Below are 20,361 nucleotides of genomic sequence, written 5' to 3' on the forward strand. Positions count from 1 at the left end.
GGATGGAGATCCGATGGTTCGCGATCGATGGCCAAATTTGGAGTCACGTTTTGTAGCACTCACCTCTTGGGAAAACCATGCTCCCGCGCAACGGACGGCCGAGATTTTGCCCTAGGGCCGAACGCACGATCGGGACGGATCGGCCAAAGCCGGGGCGCAAATACTCGCGGAAGCACCCACGGGATTCCCCGGAAATAAAACCCACTCCTCCTCCATCTCCACCTCCACCTTCCAGGCTGCCTGCCCCTCCTCTTTCTCTCCCCCCCTGCGCTCCCACCACCGCCTCCTCCCCGTCGCCGCGCCCCGCCGCCGGGAGCCCCAGACGCCATTGCCCACGCCCCCATGGACGGCGCCGGCGCAGGAGGGGCGTACGTCGCGCGCACGGCGGAGGAGGTCTTCCGCGACCTCCGCGGCCGCCGCGCTGGCATGATCAAGGCCCTCACCGAAGGTGCGCGCGCTCGCCCGCCCCCGCCCCCCTCCCGAATCGGCCCTCCCGGTTCTCGCTTCTTTTCCCCTGGATTCGCGTCGCTGAGCTGTTTGTTTCCCCTTGCTGTCGTTGCAGATGTGGACAAGTTCTTCAAGCTCTGCGACCCTGGTGAGCGCCTCCGATCTCCTCGGGTTTCTCGCCCGCGCCGGGGATTCTCGAATGAGGGGGCCTTTTCGTGTTCGGCTGTTTGAGTTCGGTTGCTTTAGTGTTAGATTGGAAGCTGAAATTGGAGAATTTTCGGTTCCGTTTCCTCCCTCACGTGCTGCTTCGAGTTGGAATTATCGGTGTTTTTCGGGTGCCTTCCATCAATGCTGTGCTGGGTTCCTGGTGCTAGGTTTTGTTCAAAGATTGGGACTCTGGGTCGTAGTTCTTCTACAGAGAAAAGTATTCCGGGGGTTGATTGGAACTGGGGAATCAGGGCTAGGTCTTCCTTTCCTGTGGAATTGTAGCACTCGGTTGTTGCCATCAGACTGAGATTGGTAGCTTCACCGGTCAATTTTACTGAAAATGCATAATATATTAGGCAAGTTGCTGCTGACTAGTTGACTTCCGGTGTGTTTTTGGTGTCTTTGCAGCTCTGCGTATGCGTTTGTTTGTTAGGTTCATCGCTGTTGCCTTAGCCAATTTAGTGGAGTCGTGGGCATTAGTGACATGACGACGGGGCTGAGTAGTAGTGAAACTGACTTTAGCAGTGTTCTTTCGTTGCATTGATAGCACAGGGCATCGATATCAGTGCATCTGGTTGTAATAAGTGATTGCTTACCCTATTCATGTACTCCTAATTACTGTGAAGTTTTCGTTGCTTACCATCATTGAACATTATATTACGATTTGGTCCACATCGCTATATGCATGACAATTCCACTCTAGTGAGCACTGTAGTTCTGGGCATGATTACTCAGACTGATGCTGTACGGGGTATTATTGCTACTGCTGCTAATCCCATGTTATTGAACAGAAAAGGAGAACTTGTGCCTTTATGGATATCCCAATGAGACATGGGAAGTGACCTTGCCAGCTGAGGAAGTGCCCCCGGAGATCCCTGAACCAGCATTAGGAATCAACTTCGCTAGGGATGGAATGAATGAGAAGGATTGGTTGGCGCTAGTTGCAGTTCACAGTGATTCCTGGTTGCTGTCCGTTGCATTCTACTTTGGAGCCCGCTTTGGCTTCGACAAAGAAAATAGGTAATTATTCTATTGTTGAACTATGCGGGGTTCTTTTCCCCTCTCATGTGCACTCCTTTTTTTCATCTCGATTTCATTTCATTGTGAACACTAAATTGGTATGGTTCATGTGTTAGGAACTTAGGATTCCTGTCAATGGCTGTTAACTGTTGCTCACACACAATCGTTTATTGTCGGGATTGTCAAATGGAATGTGTTCTGTGCATATTTGTTACTGTGGACCATGTAAAAAAATGATATTACACTGGCAAGTTAAACTAGTGAGAAATATCGAAACCTAAATTGGTTATAGCATATGTTTATAAACTTTATAGCTTTGTCATATTTGAAATTTATATTTTAGCTTGAAAGTTATGAATTTCCAGGCCCTGTTGTGACATGAACAGGGAGGGTCTGGGATTCTGGAAATGCGTTTTACTTAATTATGTTCTCTCAGGGTTTTCTGTTGGCAGTTTTAATTTCACATCTTTTTGTCAGTGGTGATTGGACACTAGAACCATGTTTTAGCATGATTTTTATAGGTTATTTTACCATCATGATTCATAGAGATTACATAATGTAGTTTACCTTCCAGTATCTTGTTCTGTCTTTTCATGTATAATATGAGTCATTCTGTATCTGAAATGCTAAATGCATGTATTGGTGAGAGCTGCGGCATGACATGATTTGCAGTTTTGCACATCATTGTCCTGTCTACTTTACTGTCACAAATATGACATGTTTGAAGTTTAGGGCATTGCGTATTACTTTATTAGTTCATCAAGTGTCTACCTTTTGTGGATGTCAGTTGTGCTGCATAGAGAGAAACGATGATGATGTTGATTCACATACTATTACTGGTGCAAATACTTTTTAATTGCTACTTGGAATATAGGCTTTATGTGATGCTTCATGGTTACTCCATTAATTCTCATCTTTCCTTGCTATATCATACTAGACTTAAATATGTTTTTTGACAGTTGATTCATTATTCATGTTTGTGTGGTTCAAAAGATGGTTTTACTTGAGAAAATGGATCTTTTACTATTTGGAGTAGGCGCTGCCTTACTGCAGTTAGTTATGTTTGTTTTGTAGCAGCGTAATGTACTTGTTGGCACAGCATGGTGTATATCCACTGCTCCTCACATTTCACAGATATTGGGAAAATGTTGCCAGGCACTTTAGAAAATGTGCACTGGTTGAAGAGGGTTTGTATCCTACAAAATAAACATAGTTCACCATATTAACCACTAGTTATCTTGTTTTAGACAATGTGATTGCAACCATGATTTCTACAGTTGAAGTAAGAACTACAATAAGTCGTTTGCAATTTTGTGGCGATCTTTCATCAAGAAAGCAATGACATTGAAGTCTTAAGATGTTTCTGTTCTCTTGGCGTAAGCACGTGCACACCTCTAGCCACTCTCACAGTCACACACAAACTGCTTGCTCTATTCCATGTACAGTCTACTGATCAGTAGAATGAATCTTGGCTGTGAAACAGAATGTTTTGTTGTTTGCTTTGTTAGGCTCAGTCCATTTTTGCAGAGTTTCTTTGTTTAAGGTGTTAAATGCCATTGGCTGTTTGTCTGTTTGAACAACTCATGCTTAAAAGACATTGTAGTTGAGATATAGAGCTATGTCCACCATGGATTTCTTTTTTGGTCTGAAAGACATTGCAGTAGAGATATAGAGCTATGTCCACCTCCTTAAAAGTTATAGCTTCACTATCAGTAAACACTTTTGTTTTTTCCCTCTCCTGTTTCTGTATCCTTTCTCCTTTTGCACTGAGTTGTTTCTGACATACTGTAAAAATTTACCGACTCAATATTAGAAGCATGAAGACCTCCTTCTGGACATTAGAGTCGTCATATGATACTAGTGTTCTGTAGTTCTCAGTGCAGATGATTTGATAGAATGCCCAGGGCTTAAGAATGGGGTATCGGGATGAATCAAATCATACTAGTGTTCTCTGGTCTTCTTTTACAAAGGACTTTTGCTATTTTTCTGTTCTGCACATCTTGCTGTTCTCTTGTACTTTGTTTCTCCTGGGTGTTCCATAAAAACCTAGGATGCCAGCCTGTATCCACTTCTTTCCAAGTAAGAAACAGTGCCGAGTGTCTTGACTAATGTGGGGATAATAGTATTGATAGTTGTAGCCAGAGTAAAAACAACCTCACAACCATTAAGAAAAACAGGAGAGGGGTTTCCTGCGTAGTTGTCAAAAATGGCTTGAAGCTTGCAGGGAAGAATACCCATGTTTGCATGAACATTGGGCTTACATGAACATTGGGCGTGCATGAAAACTTGGTTGGCTGTGCTGGAAATACAAACCCACTAGACTGAGAAAAGAATAGACAGATTTACAGTGTGATAAAAGAACATGTGTCATGCATGGAAATTTGGTTGGGTGTGCTGGAAATACAAACCAACTAGATTATCTTCACTATCTAAAGTATTTACCTTTGCTACTATTAGGGGAATGGGGAGCACTTTGTATCTTGCCAAAAGTTGCTCTGCAAAGTCTTTACCCAATCACTGCACTCTATCTGAAAATTTGTTGTGTTCGCATTTTTATCTGTTTGTTATAAAACAGATCCCTGCTGTAACTGGTTATTTTATCCGAAGTCAAGTTTGTCCACCTCCCAAATTGCAGTTTTACATTTTGATGCTACTTCATTATTTTCCTGTGCAGGAGGCGACTGTTCAACATGATAAACAACTTGCCCACTATATACGAGGTAGTGACAGGAATTGCCAAGAAGCAGTCAAAGGAAAAGACTCCCAACAGCAGTAGCAAGAGCAGCAAGCCCAGTATGAAAGTGGTAAGTGCAACAGCCCCTTTTTTTCCGCTACAAAAATGTTGTTGTGGAATCGCCGCTGATCCACTCTTGCTTATGCTTGCTGGGTGGTGCAGCTCTCGAGAGCCGAGCCCCGCGCAAAGGCCAAGGTGCCAGTCCCCAAGGACGAGGAGGAGAGCGGCGAGGACGAGGGCGATGACGAGGAGGAGGAGCACGACAACACCCTGTGCGGGACCTGCGGCACCAATGACGGCAAGGACGAGTTCTGGATCTGCTGCGACAACTGCGAGAAGTGGTACCACGGCAAGTGCGTCAAGATCACGCCCGCCCGGGCGGAGCACATCAAGCACTACCGGTGCCCGGAGTGCACCAACGGCGGCTCCAACAGCAACAAGAGGGTCAAGACATGAGCGCGCGGCGCCGGAGAAGGAAGAGCTGCGCCGCGCTTGCTGCGAGGAAAACCAAGCAATCTTCGCCCAGCCTCTAGATATCATTTATTCATGGCTTAGTTTCCTTCCTAGTCTGTAAGCGTGCTTCATCGTGTTTTAAAAAACTATGAGATTTTCGTGTGTGTTGACATCAACCAGCCTTTCTTTCTAGCATGTAAACTCTGTCGACTGCCAGCTGACCATTGCTTCATTATTCGTGGATCCTTTGTAGTTCGTGACTCTGTTGCCGTCATTCGTGTTGGCATTTGCACTGATCCTGGGTTGCTTGCTTGAAGCTGTCTTGCTCTGTTGATGGAACACATATTTGTCAGGATGTTTGGTTAATACTACAATTCCATCATTCGTAGTAGTATTGACCAAACATCCTTCCAAATATGGGGTACTACTTTGGTGGTTGGGTGGTTCTTTTGTTTTGTTTGACACTGGAATAGTTGGGTGATTTTTCTCCCTGCTGTCTGTCTTGCTAAAGTTGTGTTGCAAAACAGCAATGACTTACAGGATACACTTTTTTTTTCTGAGAATCACTTGCAGGATACACGGGTCCCTCCCTCCTCACAGGTCTGGGCCTACGCGACGCAGGCGAGAACGGGCCGCACGGCGAAGCCCAGCCCACCAAGTAGCGAAAACCGGCCACTTTCGGAGCCCAAAACTAAACCCATAAAAAAATCTCGTCCGGCCGTAGACGACCCAAAATCCGCCGCGCCGCATCCAACCCCTTCCTTCCTTCCGTTCCTCCGCCGCTCCGGTGGCGCGATGGCCGCGCGGGCCCTCCTCCTCCGGGCAACCGCCCGCTGCTGCTCCCCTCTCCACTCCCCCACCGCCGCCCCGCGCCTCCACCCGCGGCTCCGCAGCCACGCCGCCGCCGCCGCTCCCCAGCTCCGCTTCCCCGCGCTTTCCTTCTCCGCCTCCGCCGCGTCCACCAGCTCGCACGGCCCCAGCGGCGGTGACGCCGGCGAGGGGGAGGATGACAAGGGAGCGTACGAGAACTACCTGGGGATGAGCGACGACGAGCTCATGGCGCAGTGCGACATGGGCACCTTCAAGTCCTCCGGGCCCGGCGGCCAGCACCGCAACAAGCGCGAGTCCGCCGTGCGCCTCCGCCACCACCCCACCGGCATCGTCGCCCAGGTCAGCTTCCATTCTCCAGTTGGGCTGCGAGTGCCCAAAACAGAGTGGTTGATTTAGCCGTGATGTCCAGCCCAGTGCTTGAGTGCTTGACGGATGTTGGTTCTAACGGTGAACTTGTAGCCTCTGGGAGATGGAGTACTTGGCACTTCCCAGAATATCCACACCATTGTCAGTTGAGCTTTAGAAGCGCATTGCCTAATTGAGAGATTTATGCTTCAAGTCAATTAACATAGCGATTATTAGTGTGTCCACAACATCAATCAACAATATATGCACCCATCATGGCGGACAGAAATTTTTATTGCTGTACCTACAAAGATCAATCTATCATTGTTTCAGTTAGTGCGCGACAACCTTCATCGATGTCTTTGAACCCAAACAACATCTTGCACTAACCCTCTTAAATGAACATTCTATGCAATGCTTGCCTTGTTCGTGTTTGATCAGTATGGAATGTTGCTTTCCCTACTGAATTCATACGGCCATCACACTGAACATCAAAGTTCAAACCAACCAAATGTCTGATTCTTAATATATATTTTCCCTTCATGTCAGCCATCTGATGTGGTAGAACTAGCTCTTTCTCCACTCCTTTGCATGATAGTTTATCTCATTGTGCTTCCCCACAGGCTGTGGAGGATAGGTCACAACATAAGAATCGATCGTCTGCTTTATCTCGGCTTCGGACCCTGATTGCTCTTAAAGGTAAATCTGATGTGCTTCAAGTTATGCATGTTTTAGCTCAGTAAATGTTTAAATAATACTCCGTCTGTAACTTTCTAAAAGACGTTTTTAGAGTCCATGACAGTGTCAAAAAATGTCTTGTATTAAGTTACAGAGGGAGTATCATGCATACCCAATACCACAACTTTGTGACCTAAACAGCTCAGAACTTATTATGTTAGTTGCAAATAACCCCAAGGCAGCAACCTAATGTTTCAATAATTGTTTAATTGATCACCATGCACTTACTCATAATTTACAGCAGCAAAAATGTCGGGTTATGTTTACATCATTCGTTTTCAATTTCCATGGTAGTCATGTAACATCTTGGTCGTTCACATCTTATCAGTTAGGAGGCCGATAAACCTTGATAACTACACTCCTCCAGTTGAACTTCTTCAGATATTGCCACTGAAGTCTACCATTCGATCAAAGGATGTTGGCAGCCAAATTGGGCCAAATAACCCAAAATTTTCTCCAGTATGCTTCTCTTCTTACCTTAAATATGCCAAGTGTGTTTTTATCTCATGCTCAATGTTACCAATTTGAATGCTTCCATTTCCAATGTTCTCTTCTGTTGGTGACAGGGAATGCAAGCTTTATTAGATCTTCTATTTGCTGTTGAAGGTTCTGTATCAGAGGCAGCGAAAATTCTAGGGTAATGCATGACTTTCTAGTCTTCTTGGCAAGTGTAACAAAACAATCTGTTATCAAAAATGGGTGCTAGTTTACAACATGTTCAATCCATTTGGTTTTATGAAACCATCTACTATACAATATGTTGAACTACTTGACATGATGCAGCCTAAGCACTGGTGCCCTGTCAAGGTTAATTCTATCAGATGATTCTCTCCGAGCGGCTGCAAATGAACTGCGAGCCTCCAAGGTATTCCTGCAAATCAGTGTCCAGCTGGTTGTACATGTCTGTTCGTTGAGAAAAGAACAATACAGATCGCATGCCAAAAATCTGCACTCCATAGTCGAGTTCCAGCAATAACTAGTTATGTCACCCAGTGTACCCAAGCTTAGGTGTACTATGACTTCAGTTTCCAGATCACCAGCCATGATATGATCTCCTATTTCATACTAGCATTTTTTTAAATAAGATTATTTGGAAATTTATGCTAGCTAAATCATGGGTCAATTTGTGTTACTGAAACCGCATTGTCATATTCCCCATCACATCCAAGTTTGAGTCTTTGCTGAACTCTGAAGCCACATTTCAGTCCCAAATTCTGCAATTTTTGAGTAGCATGCTGGCTACTCAAATGAAGATCTTAACCACATATCTGTCTCCACAGGGACTGAAGCCATTAAGATGATGCCCCTTTACAATGTTATCATCTTCTGCTGCGCCACAGGTGCCAAGGTGTCTCATTGCTCATGATTTCATGGCATGCCATTGGAGCTTATGTTCCTTAGCGCAAGAAATGCAAAACGTACACAGGGTCTGTCTTATACAGGGCCATCATCATGCCTGCTTGTTTGTCTCACACCATTGTAACCTTGTTGTTGTACAGTGCAATTGTACTTTCACATGTCGCCATCGCTTGATGATGCCTTCAACAAATTGGATCTACTTTTAAGCCATATAGTGTCTTTTTATTACCAAACTACTCTTCACATTTGTGTGTCCATTTGCTGCATTGCTGTCAACTATGAACTCAAACAGAAAACCTTGCCATATATTCATTGCCACGGAAAGAATGTTACATACAGGTTATCTATCTCGTGTATGAGCTACATGTTTATTTTTCTAGTTCCCAAGAGGCCAAAACTGTGGAAAGGCAATGGAATGTCGTACTGACAAATTCATACAGGTGCCTCTCAAATCAAGTAAACATTGTTAATATTGGCCCTATTTATCGTTCATCAAACGCTCAGCTAAGAGCATGTCATCAGGAGTAGTCACCTGCAACAAGTTCACATGTCGAGGTTCAGTTAATTCAAACTTAAAAGTTCAGAATATACTCCCTCCGTTCCAAAATAGATGACTCAACTTTGTGCTAACTTTAGTACAAAGTTAGTATAAAGTTGGGTCATCTATTTTGGAACGGAGGGAGTACTAGTTTAAATAGCTAACATGATACCTTGATGTTTGTATAAGAGCCCTCAGTGATATAAACAGGATGTTTCAAGCATTCTACGATGGAAACATCATCAGTGACCTCAAGGCCATCCCTGTGAGTGCAAAGTTTAATCAGCAAGAAGAAAATGAAATGGGAATTAGCATATCAGTGGATTATATTTGCTGTGATCCAGCTAACCTCTTAACAAGCTCGAAACCATCTTTGAGCAAATTAGGCTTCATCACCTACAATCAGAATATATTTCTAAGTCATACTGTATCCCCCCACATAAAAATGAACATGGAGTTATGGGAAATACAAATCATGAAATGTTCTTATTGGAGGCAATACTATGATTACCTGTGGAGTTTGCATCTCCCAGAGGGTTTTCCTATCGAGGGTTTTTACGACGAAAGAATCGCTGTTGGCCTGGAGACAATTGAAGAGAGAGGATTAAAGTTGCACAGCAAGAATGCCATCGGAACATCAATCATGCAGTATGCTATTATTAGGTAATGACCGAGGATCTTTGCAAGCTCATCTTTTATTGATGAATATCTAGATGTATAAACAGTAACCTCCTTTATAGTAGCTTTGACAGGCACACCAAGAACAGCTGCTCCATGCACCGCAGCATCTTCTATGACCTAGTCAGAAAAATCAAAACCAATATTGTTACTTGAGCGAACTGCAAGATTTTACAAATGTTACCTTTCCCCCTTTACAAAGTTACTATGAAATACCAAAGCACCAGGATTAAATAAGAAATTCTTCAATTTTTCTCAAGGCAGCATAAAGAAGTTCGAAGCCAGATATTTTATCATGCATGTAGTATAATTCACAAAAATATCAGTTGCGACTTCTAAGGGGAGAGTTTTCTGTTAGTTGATGACTGTGCAAGAAGTTCCCTTCATAGGAGAAGAAAGAAACAAATCCAGGAACATCTTACAAGGCACGCTATGATGGATAATTCATGCTGGATCATAGAAGGTAACCTTTTTTACATCTTCAGAGGATACCAAGGGTCTTGCAGAATCATGGACACAAACAAGTTCTGAATCTCCATCAATTTCCTATGGACAAAGTTTTTTGTTCACAAATTATACAAATGTTGAAGATATCTACAATATTGGTGTACAAAAGCAACATAACAAGCAGTATAGGTGGGCTACCACTAACCTGAAGTCCATTAAAAACAGAGTCTTGTCTCTCTTTTCCCGGGGTTGTAAATTTAATAGGTATTTGCAAGTTTTCAACAGAACCTGCGGAAACAGTTGACTGATGAACATCTTACTCCGAGGCTGTGCTGTATCATTCTTTAAATTTGGTCACAGGACTTAATTATAATAAGGCGTAGATGCTAGATTTATAAAAACATAGTGAAAGCAATGAGTATGGGATGAGTCCAGACGAACCTTCAAATAAATTTTTGTAGGATGGATCACACACCACCACGACTTCTTTCACTTCCTTCATTCCACAGAATGTCTTTAAACTGTGGGACAGAAATGTAAGTATTTCGTGTCTGCATGAAATTGCCAAATCAGGGAATTAATAGGTTCTACACCAAGGAAATGAACCTGTGCAGTGCAATTGGTACTCCCAGTAATGGTAGATACTGCTTAGGCATATTGGCCTGTTACAAAAGGTGGAGGGGAATTTAGGTACATTCATCATCCACTGAAATGATTCGCTAGTTCACTGCGAAATACTAAACTTATTTCGAAGCAGCACAATTCCTCACAGCAGATCTAAAATTGATGCCATCAAGCATTACACTGATGCCTGTTCATTTTGTTTAACACTACTCCTAATGTTCAAGAAAGATAGAAATCTCTTGTACGCTACATTTATCTTCACTTGTAGCACGAAAAAGTCGTATAGATACACCATCAGAGTGCATATCAGCAATAGAAGAACAGCTATGGCATTTCCCACCAGAATTGTCACACTAATGTAATGAACATAACCCGGAGCAATACACAGAACACTGTCAAGGACATAATACACTTGAGAACAACAGCCGCTCGTGGAAGCTAAGTTTGGAGCATGATGAGATAAGAGAAAATACCCCCATTCTCTTTCCTTGCCCTCCGGACAAGAGGACCACCGAGACGCTCCTCTCCTTGACAGCCTCCCCGCCCTGGCAAAACAGAGCCCTCGGTCAGTCAGCCAGAAGAGCTCACACCACATACGCGTGTCATCCAAAATCCACCGTACCTGCGCGCCGCCCGGTTCAGCAGCGCAGATGGCTGAATGCGAACGCCTCGTGCTCCGCCGCGGAGCAACCCCGCAGCTCCCACCTGACCACAGTTGACCCCGAAAAAAAGGAAGGCCTCAGTACAGCAGCAGCGGATAAGCAGTTACAGACAATCGGACTGGAACTCTAGCAAGTTCGCAGCCCCAGGGGCGCCGGGCCAAAACGAACGGATTAGAGGCGATTGGCCTGGAGCAACACGAGCGATCCTCACCAATCCGCAGGCGGCGGCCGCGGCGGGACGCGGGAAGCAGCACGGCCGCGGGGCATGGAGGCGGCGTCGGGGCGGAAGGGGGCCGCGCGTGCGGGTGGAGGTGGAGGCAGAGGCGGAGCTCCATGCCGGAGGCGCTGGTGGGTGGCCCAGGGAGGGAGAGGGCGGGTGGTGCTGCTGGCGATGGGCGGCCGGAGCGGAGGCGACAAAAACAGTGGGAGGAGGCATCCGGGAACGGAGGTGAGTGTGGTGCGGATACATTCCGGTCAATCTCCGCCGTCCACGAGTTCTGTTTTCTCCGTCACGTGCTGGGGAGGTCTACCGTTTTACGTCAACGGGTCATAGGTTCCCTTTTCCAATTATTATCCATCGGCTCCTCACTTTGTTGTTGTTGTTGTTTACTGCTTTTTTTTGGCGAAATGTTTTTTTTTTTGCGGGAACTGGCGAAATATTGTTGTTTACTTGTTGTTTATGGAGCATATCTGAGTTTTCATTCTTCACAAAAGGACCATCAATCAAACCTTCATTATTTCTCACTAGGCTCACGGCCACATGGACAAGGCTAAACACCCAAAATGCAGAGACAAGCCTCCGCCACACTACAAACTATAACTCACCCACCAAAACGACCGGCAGGAAAATACATCATCGAGTCATTGACGTCGCCGTTGGCAATATCGTCGAGATGGGAAGCCGAGATGGGCAGCCTCAAAACATGAAAAGTTGCAGTTCCATCCGGTAGATCGGGACCTCCACTCACTCCCACACCAATAGGGTCGACAGAGGAGGAGGGGGGTGACGATCTACCGAAAGAAGTTGGCGTGCAATGGACCTAGATCGATTCATAATGATTACGCTTATATTTTCAGTTTCATGATTTTTTTCAAATGTATAAACAAATTTGGCATCGAGCAACTGAAGAAAGATTTGATTGACCATATGTGGGCGGTTAAAGGAACAACTAGTACATATGTAAATTACTTTGTTTGATTGTAATATTTAAATTAAAACTACTACTATATTGCAACAATTTTGAGCTAAACTAAAGCTAGATATGCAGCTATTTTGAGCGAACCGGAAAAAAATGAGGTTGTGTGTATGCGGCTAGTTTTGGATGACTGGCTCGCACATCAATATTTACGGACTGATCCCTGGTACGCAGACGAATGCGGTGTCCGGTTTAGGGTTCCATGTTAGAGATGTTGTTGGGTTAGGCGCTATGCTATTGGAGTTGCTCACAGGTTAGCTAAAGAGCGGGTTAACAATGGACTTCCTAAGGTGTAGTTTCATGCCACACCCCGATTGTATTCTACTCGGGATGGGAATGGGTCGGGTCCCTAACCTGACCTAAAAATTCGAGGTCAACGGGTCATGTGGGTGGGTCTCAAACGGGCCGGAACAGGGCCGGCGTCAGGTGGCCCGCTGGATCAGCCGGGCCGGCCCATCTATAGTCTTATATCTCACACCAGTTACAATCTTCGTCGCGTCCGTGTTGCTGTAGGACCCGATTCTGCGACGTAGTCCGTGTTGCTGTTACACTAATCAGATTTCATTATAAATCATGCCTAATTTTAACATCTTGTTTATCCACAAGTCAATGGAAAGCAAAAAAAAAATTGGGTCGACCCAAAAATACCCATCGGGCCAACAAGGCCATTGACTATTTTTTATATGGATCGACCCGCCTCTCAAATTGGCCTTGGGGCGGGGCCACAGGGGCCAAGTCCGGGTTGGCCCGTTCCCATCATGACATCCTTGCATATTGTGTCGGCTGAGATTTCGAAGTCCGAATGCTGTTTAAGTAATACTCATGAGAAGAAGAAAAGGATCCAGCTATAAACGGAACGAAACAGCTCGTTTCGCCCCATCGGCCGTACTAACCCAGATGCAGCAGAGTACCAGAATATGCTGTTGCAGCGGCAGACAGAGGGGAAAACACTTTCAAGCTAGTCTGTCAGTGACGGCCACAGCCATGTCGCAGACCACACATCACACAAGATTTAACTCAGCAGCAAAACGCTTCCGATTATTACAACAACAAGCAGGTACTAGTATGTACAAGCATCGACATGAAAACACACTCCATCCGAAAAACTGCAACTTACAACAAGCGGCCCTACAAAGGCGCATGACGAACACCACATCTCAAAGCACAGCAAAAAAAGGAAACAGCTCTTCCTACATTCCGACGAACACCACTCACGAACAGGCTACATACAGTTAGCAAGTCCTCTCCATCACAGCGACGCTACTACCAGCAAGCTTAAATATACGTCCCTCTAGGGAACCTACTCCTATGCAGTTAGCAGTTGGAGGTCGCCCTCGGTCTTCTCATGGTTCGGCGCGAGCATATCTCCTCCCGCGTTATTGTTTCGACGACCTGACAAGTCTCAAGCATCAAATGATTGGGCAACAACAGATTTCTGGTGTAAATGCAAGTCAAGGGGGGCAAGAACTTACGAGTTACAGCTTCTTGGTGTCCCCGGATTTCGGCAGCTGTAGTTGATACAGCGGTTAGGGGTTGCACGAGATGATAGGCTCGCTGGTTCACACCTAGGCCAGGCTCCAACACATGTTAGTTCAGCTACCAACAACTCATCAGCATCATGTCCCGTCTTCGTCGAAAAAGCTAGAGTAACAGCTAGAGATGGTATCATCCCGTCGAAAAAGCTAGAGTAACAGCTAGAGATGGTATCATCCCGTCGATGGTAAACGGAAATAGTGATGTCACTGCGGTCTCGTGACGCATAATCGAGCCTTCCCAGGGTTAAGAAGTGACTCCGACATTATCCAACCCTGACATGCAACGAAAAGGAATGTGGTTAGTCATGTACCGAGGGTTTCAATCAAGCGGCTTGTCACAATTATGTCTAGTAGTTGGGAGTGCTAGATAGTAGATAGCACACTTATCACAAAGAGAAGGAGCGTTACCTGTTCTTTTGCTTTCTTCCTGAATGTTCTGTAAGACGACGACACAATTTTGCAAGACTCTGCGATGTGTGCCAGGAAATCCATGTTCCGTGGGTGCGGGTTCCCATAGTGATCTGATCGATTGGAGCTCATCCTCTTCCTTTCATGTGATACATTGATGAAATGCAGCAACACATGGGCCTGTAAAGCAGTATCGTTATCAGGACGTAGGACAATTAGGGACCACAAACACACCTAAAAGCCAAAATAATTGCAATGCAAACAGCTGCTTACATGGAAAGCAGCTTTGAGAATGTCATCTGGCTTTGCTGGGTCCTTGAGTAACGCATATACTTTATCCTTCGTTGGGTTATATGTTACCATGTATCGCTCATCCTACAATTAAGATAGGAAGTATTATAGCCATACCAAAAGAAGGAATGCAGGAAATATACTGGTAGTGGCCACTGGCATTTAGGTGTACCTCAAACAAAGGCCTTGTGGCAACAAATGAAACAGGTTCTTGAAATGCTTCTCCAAATCGTGATCCTGAAAGAAAGTATCAGACTGTAAAAAAAAACATTCCATGTACAACGAAAGGACCAGAGTCAGAAGAAACCATAGTGCAAACCTATTGAAACTGGCTCATGCCGCCAAGGATGAATAAATATTGTCTCCTGCGAGTTTCCTTCCTTCAACGAAGGAACATACCCTGTACCATGAAAGGTTGGAGAATCAGGTACTACATAAAATTGCAATTAAGACAGAAGATGCATCTAAAAGAGACCACAATTAGAACTTCCAGAGACTCTAAAAGTCCCATATGGCAGTTTCGAGCTCAATACTGTGAGTGCAAGGATAGAAGAGAATATGTCCAACCTATTGTGCTGACACACACCAAAAGTTCATGTTTTCACCATGGTTATGGATTCATGAAAAGGATCTTGGTACCGGTCAAATCTTTTCTAAAGCCTTTTGAATTGTTACTTTGCTATGCCTAATACTGTATTTGGCTTCGCTTTAGTAAGCCTTTCACAAATATAAGTGCCGCTTTACTAGTCACATTAATATAACTGATAAAGATCAGTGGTTTGTCCATATAAACAATTCTAGAAGTATGTTTGCTTTTTCTGGAACAATTCAAAGCATAATATCTAAAACAATCAAAGCAGAAATCTGTGATTTACCTGTCTTAATAAAGGAATCCACTGCAACAGTAAACCTTGCCCTGTTTAGGGTATTCAGCACGACAGACCTCACCTGGTAAGAAACTCAGTATCAACATATGACTTGCAGAGGGAACAACAAGACCCAAGAAATAAAGTATTGAAGTGAACCTCATGATATGAACTCAGGAGATATCCACATGATAGCAGGGCAAATGAAGTCACCAACGATGGGTTCCGCTTTGTGATAAAGATGCTCAAACCAGTGCCCAGCTTCATGTGAAATCATCAACAAAATAATGTCAGAATTGCTGCTAAATTAAGTGAGCAGATGATATCATGTACTCATACAACCAAAAGCTCAGGTCACACCATCAAATAATGCGAGTAAATCAGCCAACTCAGTTGCATGCCTGATTAATGTGCCACTTGCCCAAAAAGTTCAAGGAAACATGTTAATAATTACCAGATCTGCAATGTTCCCGACGGATTCGCCTTTAGCAGTCACATCTCCAATATTTTCTCCTCTTGCATATGCCTTATAGATTGGGGTGCGAGTTGACGTCGACGTAACAGCAGCGACATTCTAAAAATGTTGCATGAAAAAACAGAAGTTCTTCATCAATACTTTCAAAACAGTGTCGAGTATATGTACTTCAAATCCAATCACTGCAACTTTGAACAACTAGCGAGGACAGACCTTTACAACATTTGCAACGCAAGCCATAGGCAAGAAAAACTGAGGGAAGGCTGCAGTAGCTAACTCTATCCCAGCACCTATCTCCAGCAAGAGATCGCTAGAAAAGCGGAGCTACAGAAAATTTCAGTTTCAGTTAGTCGTGCACATGGGACCAAGAAATTGGAAATAAAGTACAGTAGATAACTAGATGGTAAAAAAATGTAAACATGCTTTAAAATGTTTTACCTGCTTTAGGTCATTGTCAAACTTCTTTCCTTGTCGCGCAAAAAGCATTTTTCCAACACGTCCAGCACCGTCCTGGAGCAGGACCACAATCACAACTATATGATTAGAATAAATAATACATGTATGATTTCTAATGACAAGAAGCAAAGAAGAGCATATCAGCCAATCAGAAGATATTGCTATCAGATGACCAATAACTGTTTATCGCAAAAAACTCTTCTACTCCCTCCGATCAAAATTAATTGACGCATATTTAGTACAACTTTAGTACAAAGTTGTACTGAGTGCGCGTCAATTAATATGGATCGAAGGGAGTAATAAATTTCTGATTTGTCTTAAAATGAATCAGCAGAAAGGTATGATGACCTAAACAAATAGATTCTTGAATAGACATGATTTGTTTACCTTGAGGATCCAGTTGATAGCAATGGCACCCGGGGTAACCTTGCTTTGAGAGACTCCGACGGAGCTCAGCAAGGTTCTTGTTGTGAACACACCCATTGCTCCACCAAAAAAATGCTGAACAGTGAACAAATCTCAGCATGATACATATGAATCAAGACAGTGAATACTGAACACAAGTTCTAAACTGTACCTTGAGAGCTCTCCAGGTCATGTATGGGACGTATGAAGGAGTAACACTGTCTGGAAACCCTTCAGGCACAACATACGATCTTACGAACGCCATTATTTCCTGCAGCCATAGTGTGTAATGGTGTTATTTAGTATTCTAAACGCTCTTATATTAGTTTACAGAGGGAGTACTTTATTAGAGATAGAACATAAATGTGGAGTGATTTCAACTCTTCACGCAGCACTTTAATCTTCACATAATAGTGTAGAATCCTCTATTCAATAGTTGAAAACAACTGCTACACAACTTAACTCCAAAATGAATTCCATTAATGCCGTTTTTTTTCTCTAAAAAGGATGAGAATAAAGTGAAGAAGACAACTTCCACAGGTTAAAAAGAACTTTCAGTCAGCAAGCAACTTAATCTGGCATGTGTAGTCCACTGCAATATTAATTTCCTACAAACTACCTTAATCCCAACTAAAAATTGACGGTGAAAACAATACTACTTTGGACTAAATTTTACTTTGTACTACAGGAACAAAGTCATAGTCCTGGAAATACGACACAATTTACTCTCCCGGTTTCACCTAAATAAAACAAAACTGCCTCGAAAGTATCGAGTCAGTACACTCCGAAGAATTACAGAAAACATATCTACATTGTGCAGCTGCACAAATAATCTACAATTCGCAGATGGCTACGCCTCGCGTACACCAAATCGCCGAAAATCCACAGCCAATCCCCCCAAATCAAACCGGAAACCTAACGCATATCCACCAGACCACCAAAACACAACCAACAGCAGCAAACACGACGGGACGCCGCAATTCCACCGGACGGCTCACCTCGGCGGGCGGGAGCGGCGACTGGAGCGGCACGGCCCGGACGGAGGCCCCGAGGGGGACGGCGGACCCGCCCCTGCCCCGGCCCTTCCCCTTGCCCTTCCCGGGGGCCGCATCCACCACGTACTTCCACCGCCGGCCCTCCACCTCCTCGAGGCAGAGGAAGCCCTCGAGCGCGGGCGCGGGCGCTTCCAGGGCCGCGGGCGCGACGGCCTCGGCGATCGTGGAGGTCCGCACGGCCTCGCGCACCAGCCGCGCGTCGGGCGGCGGCGGCGGCGGCGCCTGCACCGCGACGGCCTGCGCCGCGGCGGTCCGCTTGATCCCCACCGCCGGCGCCATGGGCCGCTGCGCGGAGGGCGAGCGCGGGGCGCTGCTTAGTCAGATGGTTGTCGCGACGGGCGCACAGGACAGGACAGGAGGGCTGGGCGAGGCGAGGCGAGGCGGAGTGGTTGGAGAGAGAAAAGGGAGGGCGGAGGGTTATATTGGCGGAGCCGCAGAAATGCCAAGATGGAGGTGAGAGACCGGACAGCGGAGAGAGAAAAAGGTTTTATAGACCGGAGGAAGTCTCTCCTGGCTCCGCTACGGGCACCAGCGCCGTGCACCCACTTTACTTGTTGCCCTTCACGGCGGGGCAGCCGGGTCCCGGCGGCCGGAACGTGGTGGTCCGGCGTGGCGCCGGATGCACGAACTGCTACGGGCACACGGTTGACAACCAGTTTTTTTTTTGAGCATCAGTACAGACACAAGCGCTCATATACACGCGCATACACTCATTCCTATGAACGCACACACGCACACCCTACCCCTATGAGCACCTCCGAGAGACTGAGCCGGCATATCATCTTGAGATTTACGAAGCCACCGTAGGCGCCTCGTCGTCGACGGGAACGTCTCCTCCACTGAAAGCACATCACCGGAAATCCTGAAATAAATCCAGGAATAATGCGAGCACCAGGATTTGAACCCTGGTGGGTTGGGGATACCACTGTCCACCTAACCAACTCAACCACAGGTTGTCTTATACATAATGACTGTTCGCGGGGTAGGGTTGTCTGCGACATCCACACGTTAATAATTATTGGGAGTCTATGCCGGAAAAATGGTTGGGATATGCCGATGTGGTTATCCAGTTGCGTCATTAAAAACATGAACTGCAGCATGGTATATATCAACGGTTGAAAACACAATTTCTTGCACGCAATGAATATTTATGGATGGTAGGTTGTTACTGTGATCCAAACGTCAGTGATTGTTGCAAATTTACGGGAAAGAGGTGATCGGTGCATGCTAGCTTGCTGGTCTAGCCTGACACCGAAAATGTGAACGCTACAGACACGCGAGAAGTTGAAACGCCGCTATCTTTACACATAATGATTGCTCCGCAGGATGGTGTTCTATCTATGATCCATATGTTGGTATTGGAAGTTCATGAGGGAGAGATTATCGGCGCAGGTCGGCATGGTGGGTAGTGTGACAACAAAAGTGCGAGCCGCTACAGACATTGAGAGTTAACACGATAATGCACAAGACAGGAAGGCGGGGCGGTGCGGAGTGGTTGGAGAGAGAAAAGGGAGGGTAGATGGTTATATTGGCGGAGCCACGGAAATGCCAAGATGGAGGTGAGGTGAGAGACTAGACAACGAAGAGAGAAAAGGTTTTATAGACCGGAGGAAGTCTCTCCTCGCTCTGCTACGGGCACCAGCGCCATGCACCTACTTTACTTGTTGCCTTTCACAGCGGGGCAGCCGGGTCCCGACGGCCGGAGCGTGGAACTGCTACAGGCACACGGTTGAAAACCAATTGCCTTGCATGCAAGCGATGACTGCTTTGCGGGGTAGGGTTGTTTGTGGCATCCACGCATCCGTGGTTATTGGAAGTCTACGGGAGGAAGATGGTTGGGGTATGCCGACGTGGTTATCCAGTTGCGCCATTGAAAATCATGAACTGCAACATATATATTAGCGTTTGAAAACATAATTTCTTGCACGCAATGAATATTTTTGGATGGTAGGTTGTTACTGGAATCCACACGTTGGTGGTTGTTGCAAATTTACGGGAAAGAGGTGATCGGCGCATGCTAGCTTGCTGGTCTAACTTGACACCGAAAGTGTGAAGGCTACAGACACACGAGAAGTTGAAACGCCACTATCTTTACACGTAATGATTGCTCTGCGGGATGGTGTTCTATCTATGATCCATATGTTGGTATTGGAAGTTCATGAGGGAGAGATTATCGGCTTATGTCCACATGATGGGTAGTGTGGCAACAAAAATGCGAGCCGCTACGGACATTGAGAGTTAACACGATAATGCACGCAATGCTTGTTTGTGAGATCCCTGCGCCGGTGGTTGCCAAACGTTTACAAGAGAGAGAGATGAGCAGTGCACACCAACAGGGTCGTCTAGTGTGACGCCAAAGATGAAAGTTGAAACACCATAATCTTACACACAACGACTATATTTATGTGTAGGGATGTTTTCGGATTCACACGCAAGTGGTTAATGAAACGCCGCTATCTTACACGCAATGACTGTTTGTGGGGTAGGGTTGCTTGTAAGATCCATATGTCTGTGGTTTATCGAAAGTTTAAGAGAGAGAGAGAGAGAGGGGTGACTAGTGCATGCCAACATGATGGTCTAGTGTGACATTA

General features: G+C 45.4%; 4 protein-coding genes across 5 annotated transcripts; 2 read left to right on the top strand and 2 right to left on the bottom strand.

Annotated features, from left to right (window-relative positions):
* Nucleotides 1-222: 222 nt before the first annotated feature.
* On the top strand, nt 223-5,177 carry LOC119269922 (PHD finger protein ALFIN-LIKE 6-like). Its single transcript, XM_037551858.1, has 5 exons — nt 223-448; nt 563-595; nt 1,446-1,674; nt 4,349-4,478; nt 4,571-5,177. Exons 1-5 carry the CDS (start codon nt 343-345, stop codon nt 4,862-4,864), a joined length of 792 nt encoding a protein of 263 aa, XP_037407755.1. The 5' UTR covers nt 223-342; the 3' UTR covers nt 4,865-5,177.
* Nucleotides 5,178-5,597: 420 nt separating this feature from the next.
* LOC119269926 lies at nt 5,598-8,377 on the top strand. Its single transcript, XM_037551862.1, has 6 exons — nt 5,598-6,031; nt 6,661-6,736; nt 7,104-7,234; nt 7,342-7,412; nt 7,559-7,640; nt 8,056-8,377. Exons 1-6 carry the CDS (start codon nt 5,657-5,659, stop codon nt 8,074-8,076), a joined length of 756 nt encoding a protein of 251 aa, XP_037407759.1. The 5' UTR covers nt 5,598-5,656; the 3' UTR covers nt 8,077-8,377.
* A 41-nt stretch (nt 8,378-8,418) lies between these two features.
* On the bottom strand, nt 8,419-11,515 carry LOC119269924 (2-C-methyl-D-erythritol 4-phosphate cytidylyltransferase, chloroplastic-like). Its single transcript, XM_037551861.1, has 12 exons — nt 11,295-11,515; nt 11,044-11,126; nt 10,895-10,966; nt 10,404-10,459; nt 10,239-10,318; nt 10,003-10,085; nt 9,819-9,896; nt 9,402-9,470; nt 9,184-9,252; nt 9,022-9,068; nt 8,845-8,935; nt 8,419-8,666 (listed from the first exon to the last, which is right to left on the bottom strand). The coding sequence occupies exons 1-12, from the start codon at nt 11,416-11,418 to the stop codon at nt 8,613-8,615; spliced, it is 906 nt and encodes a 301-aa protein (XP_037407758.1). The 5' UTR covers nt 11,419-11,515; the 3' UTR covers nt 8,419-8,612.
* A 1,775-nt stretch (nt 11,516-13,290) lies between these two features.
* Nucleotides 13,291-18,200, bottom strand: LOC119269923 (protein root UVB sensitive 6-like). Of its 2 annotated transcripts, XM_037551860.1 has the most exons (15): nt 17,714-18,200; nt 16,888-16,986; nt 16,698-16,811; nt 16,293-16,364; nt 16,068-16,178; nt 15,834-15,953; nt 15,539-15,640; nt 15,389-15,461; nt 14,833-14,913; nt 14,686-14,750; nt 14,496-14,597; nt 14,223-14,402; nt 13,983-14,087; nt 13,752-13,941; nt 13,291-13,671 (listed from the first exon to the last, which is right to left on the bottom strand). In XM_037551860.1, exons 1-13 carry the CDS (start codon nt 18,047-18,049, stop codon nt 14,019-14,021), a joined length of 1,524 nt encoding a protein of 507 aa, XP_037407757.1. In that variant the 5' UTR covers nt 18,050-18,200; the 3' UTR covers nt 13,291-13,671; nt 13,752-13,941; nt 13,983-14,018. The 2 variants fall into 2 exon arrangements, with proteins under 2 accessions (XP_037407757.1, XP_037407756.1); XM_037551859.1 differs by having other exon boundaries at nt 13,752-14,087; nt 17,714-18,193.
* Between the last annotated feature and the right edge of the window lie 2,161 nt (nt 18,201-20,361).

Source organism: Triticum dicoccoides, chromosome 3A (assembly GCF_002162155.2).
Source record: "Triticum dicoccoides isolate Atlit2015 ecotype Zavitan chromosome 3A, WEW_v2.0, whole genome shotgun sequence".
In the NCBI taxonomy this organism is placed as follows: Eukaryota; Viridiplantae; Streptophyta; class Magnoliopsida; order Poales; family Poaceae; genus Triticum; species Triticum dicoccoides.

Bases quoted from the DNA above. Each gene is read 5' to 3' on its own strand.
- LOC119269922 (XM_037551858.1), top strand. From the start codon at position 343: ATGGACGGCGCCGGCGCAGGAGGGGCGTACGTCGCGCGCACGGCGGAG. The intron at 449-562 runs GTGCGCGCGCTC...CTGTCGTTGCAG, and splicing joins GATCAAGGCCCTCACCGAAG to ATGTGGACAAGTTCTTCAAG. The intron at 4,479-4,570 runs GTAAGTGCAACA...TGGGTGGTGCAG, and splicing joins GCAAGCCCAGTATGAAAGTG to CTCTCGAGAGCCGAGCCCCG.
- LOC119269926 (XM_037551862.1), top strand. From the start codon at position 5,657: ATGGCCGCGCGGGCCCTCCTCCTCCGGGCAACCGCCCGCTGCTGCTCC. The intron at 6,737-7,103 runs GTAAATCTGATG...ACATCTTATCAG, and splicing joins GACCCTGATTGCTCTTAAAG to TTAGGAGGCCGATAAACCTT. The intron at 7,641-8,055 runs GTATTCCTGCAA...CTGTCTCCACAG, and splicing joins ATGAACTGCGAGCCTCCAAG to GGACTGAAGCCATTAAGATG.
- LOC119269924 (XM_037551861.1), bottom strand. From the start codon at position 11,418: ATGGAGCTCCGCCTCTGCCTCCACCTCCACCCGCACGCGCGGCCCCCT. The intron at 10,319-10,403 runs GTTCATTTCCTT...TCTGTCCCACAG, and splicing joins GTACCAATTGCACTGCACAG to TTTAAAGACATTCTGTGGAA. The intron at 9,253-9,401 runs GTTACTGTTTAT...AATTGTCTCCAG, and splicing joins TCAAAGCTACTATAAAGGAG to GCCAACAGCGATTCTTTCGT.
- LOC119269923 (XM_037551860.1), bottom strand. From the start codon at position 18,049: ATGGCGCCGGCGGTGGGGATCAAGCGGACCGCCGCGGCGCAGGCCGTC. The intron at 16,179-16,292 runs GTAAAACATTTT...AATTTTCTGTAG, and splicing joins TTGACAATGACCTAAAGCAG to CTCCGCTTTTCTAGCGATCT. The intron at 14,403-14,495 runs GTAAGCAGCTGT...ACTGCTTTACAG, and splicing joins TTCTCAAAGCTGCTTTCCAT to GCCCATGTGTTGCTGCATTT.